The sequence below is a fragment of the Protobothrops mucrosquamatus genome, unplaced genomic scaffold (genome assembly GCF_001527695.2).
Source record: "Protobothrops mucrosquamatus isolate PMUCROS unplaced genomic scaffold, P.Mucros_1.0 scaffold7808, whole genome shotgun sequence".
NCBI classification, from domain to species: Eukaryota; Metazoa; Chordata; class Lepidosauria; order Squamata; family Viperidae; genus Protobothrops; species Protobothrops mucrosquamatus.
This window is the reverse complement of record NW_015393607.1, coordinates 9,963-13,926: the sequence shown is the minus strand read 5'-3', so window position 1 is coordinate 13,926 and position 3,964 is coordinate 9,963. Positions and strand designations below refer to the sequence as shown.

The 3,964-nt window shown below is 35.0% G+C and overlaps 1 protein-coding gene across 1 annotated transcript in view; it reads right to left on the bottom strand.

Moving 5' to 3' along the window:
* Positions 1 to 17: 17 nt before the first annotated feature.
* The window catches only part of LOC107300651 (exonuclease 1-like), a gene marked incomplete at both ends in the record, with an annotated part of 12,906 nt that continues 8,959 nt past the window's right edge, over positions 18 to 3,964 (bottom strand). The window contains 3 exons of the mRNA XM_015829957.1: positions 18 to 100; positions 1,246 to 1,489; positions 1,847 to 2,066. Coding sequence (XP_015685443.1) covers positions 18 to 100; positions 1,246 to 1,489; positions 1,847 to 2,066 — 547 coding nt within the window. The remainder of the gene's footprint in view (positions 101 to 1,245; positions 1,490 to 1,846; positions 2,067 to 3,964) is intronic.

Here is a 3,964-nt window from a genome sequence, read left to right as displayed (position 1 = left end):
TATTTCCTTAGTTGGACTATCAGCCTCATTGTCCTGGAGAGGCTGTTCAGTTTTATTCTTCGATATAGTCTCAGGCAGATCCCCAATGTTGCAGAAAAACCTAACATACATTGAACAAGTGTAGGAAGAAATGAGAGATAACATTAAAAGCTGTGTGCATTAATCTAATCATGTTAAAATGTTACAGTTTTACTGAAAGAGGAAATGATGAACATATGTTAAAATTATGGACACACGCTGAAATAACTTATTACAAATTAGTGAATTATAACCTCTAGAGCTATGCTTTCTTACAACTCTTAATAGTTTTATTTATGTAATAGGTCAAAACACAATAGTTAATATTTATTTTTAGGTTAAAAAAAATAATCTAAGAATCAGATGATGCATTTTAATACAGATTCTAAAGACATGAGTGTACTCATTCAACCAGAACGCCAGGAGATAAATCAAATAAATATGCTGAACACATTGCAACATAAATGCAAATCTACTTTGTCATAGATAAGTAGAATCTTCAACTATAACACTGAAACATGCTTTCTAACTTCATTATATGGTCCACCTCCATAGTGAAATAATAAATAGCTTTATATGAACATACCATGCATATTAGTGTTTGGCGGCATAGCCTTTGTTTATTTCTTACAATTAAGAAAAATATACTTTGTGATTCTAAGCTATATAACCTTTTTGGTTTGTTTTTTTCATACACATGTATAACACCAGAAATAGATAGGAGAAAATATTGCCCGTGTCTAATGAGGGCGCATTTTTTTTTTTTTACTAAAAGAGCAATTTTTTAAAAATGATCAAATTCTAGTAAAATGTTTAAAGTTTGTGGGTTAAAACAAATGTTCATACCCTTCAAGAAATGTGCTTCAGCAAATGAATGATTAATGGCAACTTTAAGATGTGTAGACTTCAACTCCCAGAATTGGAAGAAGCTTCCCGGCTAGGAAATTTGGGGAGTTGAAATCCACACACCTTAAGATAAGAGAAATAGTGGTTGTAGACACTGCAATTCCCAGAATTCTCAGCCAGCACATTCTCACCTGGAGAGCTCTAGTTTGAACAAAGTAGCTGTGATATTAATTATATTTGCTAATGTATTGTGTAGTCCTGATTAGATCATCTGATTTTACTGATAGTGTTTAAGGTTGTTGTTGTTTTTTTTTAAAAAAAAAAAGATTTTATTTTTTTTAAATAACTGAAACTGCTGGAACCCAATTTAAAGACACATACCTGCTTCTGGTTCCTGGTACAACAACTGCACCATTTTTTTCATTCTCCTTCTGCAGAATAGTGGCAAATTTATTTCTAAGCCTGGGCTGAACACAAGACTTGTCCTTGTTTTTGCAGGAGTCCTGGGAAGTACAGACTGCTGATGTTCCATCAAAAAGCTGCTGGTTCTCATCGTATTTTTCTGTTTTGGTTTTTTTTGAATTTGAAAAATACTGGCTCAACAGTTCTTCTTCTGATGCTTCTTCTAAATATATAAAAGATGAATTAAGTTTAATTATATCAGATCTACATCAGAATTTTTAACAGATTGATACTAATAGAGTAGACCATACTGTAGCTGTATTCTCGTTTACCACAAGAGAAAAAGAAAAAAGTTAAAAGAAGTAAACAAATTGTTTGTTTTAACGTAGGTGTTCTTTGGGTGATATATAGAAAAAATATATAAGGAATTAAGAAAGATGCTATAGGTAAATGTTTATTCTTTCCTAACCATTGTATTGAGCATTTAAGATTCAAGTGCTAAAGGTAAAGTTAGAATAAGACTTTGGTTTGTTTTTTGTGTGTGTGTGTGTGTGTGTGTTTAAAAATGTAGCAATCATACCATGCCTTGGTCTTTTTGCCACTAGCATTTTGCTAGGAAGTTTGAGTCCTTTTAAGTTAATTAGCCGCTCAATCCCTCGGGTAGTGGGTTTCTCTAACAAAGGTGTTGAATTTGTGACGATTTTCGTAGTAAAGCAGGGGTTATAGTCCTTGTTCCAAATACTCTTTAAATAGGGTGACTTCTCATGAGTATAACTGCTATGGCTTCTTCGTTGTACAGGCTATACCAAAAGGACAGAAAGAAAAACATAAAGTTATATCACTCTCTGTTTCTCTAAATTACATGCAGTGTTTCTCAACCTTGGCAACTTTACGATGTGTGGACTTCAACTCCAAAAATTCTCCAGATAGCAACACTAGCTGGAGAATTCTGGGAGTTGAAGTCTACACATCGTAAAGTTGCCAAGGTTGAGAAACACTGCGACTAGAGCTAACTTCATTACTAATTCAGAGTTTTCTCAATCATGTTTTGGTACCTTGCCATTGGACACTGAACAAAGGGAATCTAGGATAGTGATCAAGCCTACCTAAAAGATTGATTGTTGCAATCTTTTCAAGTCATGTATGCTTTAACACCTTTCTGATTGAGAAACCCTTGAAATACAGCTGCCTATGTGATAATGACTTTAGTTATACAATGGCTTTAGCTTTTCCAGATTATGTACTGGCCAACACTGGTTTAACTCTTCTCCATATTATGTCCTACAAAGACCTTCGGATCCTTTTCTTTTGTGCTGCCTGAACTGTTGCCAAATATGAACCCAGGAGTTTCCATTTGTGAAATTTATATTGCTGGGTCTCTGTCCATTGCCCCGGTTTGTCAAAATTCTCCCGACTTTTAAATTTATTTTTGACATTAACCCAAACTTTATTATTAGAAATTGAACAACAAAATATATAGTAACACTAAATATCAACAAGAGAATATATAGCTAATTGCTTTATAACGTGAACAATAATCTATCTGATCTTATTTGAATACAGTTTTCCCTTAGTTATCAGGACTGAACTAAAATTTGGAACTTTGGGGGAATTTCTGAACATTTACTAATTACAAAAGAAAATATTCCTTTCCATAGGATAGCTGCAGTGATTAGCAAGCAAGAGTGACATGACTTCTGAGCAGCATGTATTATAGAATGGCCAGTTCAATATGTGTAATGTTGGTTTTTAAAAAAAATCATAATAAACACAACTTCAACATGTGCGATGTCAATTCAACCATACCCTCTATACATATTTATTCTTAGAAGAGACTGTTATGCCTTTTTTCAAAGCCGATGTTGGTAAAGCGTTCAGTCTAGTAAGAGTAAAATGCTCATCTGTGAGGAGTGAAGATGAATATTGAAATACATAAAGTATATTTCATCTCTGAACCTTGCTAGTGTTTTCTAACCTGGTTTGTATTCCTTTTCTTTAGGAATTTTCTCTGCAAATCTGATAACTTTAGGTACTTTATCTAAACCAGTGTTTCTCAACCTTGACAATTTTAAGGCATGTGGACTTCAACTCCCAGAATTCCACAGCCAGCAATTGTCAAGGTTGAGAAACACTGAAATTCTAAACCATGTATAAAGATGCTGAACAACACAGGGCCTAAACTCGTAGTATTTTAGTCAAAACTTTTTTCCAGCTTAAACTGAAGCCATCAATATATGCCTGTTGGGTACAATTGTTTAATTCTGTATCCATCCAAAAGTAGAACAGACCAGTCCCAATTTTGTCACATCTCATGGAAGTCAAGTTATATTATGTCTGCCTCTTTCTTTTGGTGAACTAAACTGGACACGATCAAAAAAGGAAATCAGGTTGGCTTGGCGTAATTACTTTTAATAAAGTCACTGTTTTTTTCTAAGCAATTTTCTAAACCGACTACTGACTACTTAATAACTTCTCCTGGAGTGTTGTCTGGTATCAATATACATTTCCACCCCAGGCCACCCCAACGATGCCCTTGACGTGATGACCCGTTGCCTGGAGGCCGTACGGGTCTGGATGGGGAGGAACAGACTCAGGCTCAACCCTTCCAAGACTGAGTGGCTGTGGCTGCCGGCGCCTCGGCATAGTCAGCTGACTCCATCGCTGACTATAGGGGGTGAAATTTTGGCCCCCTCAGAGA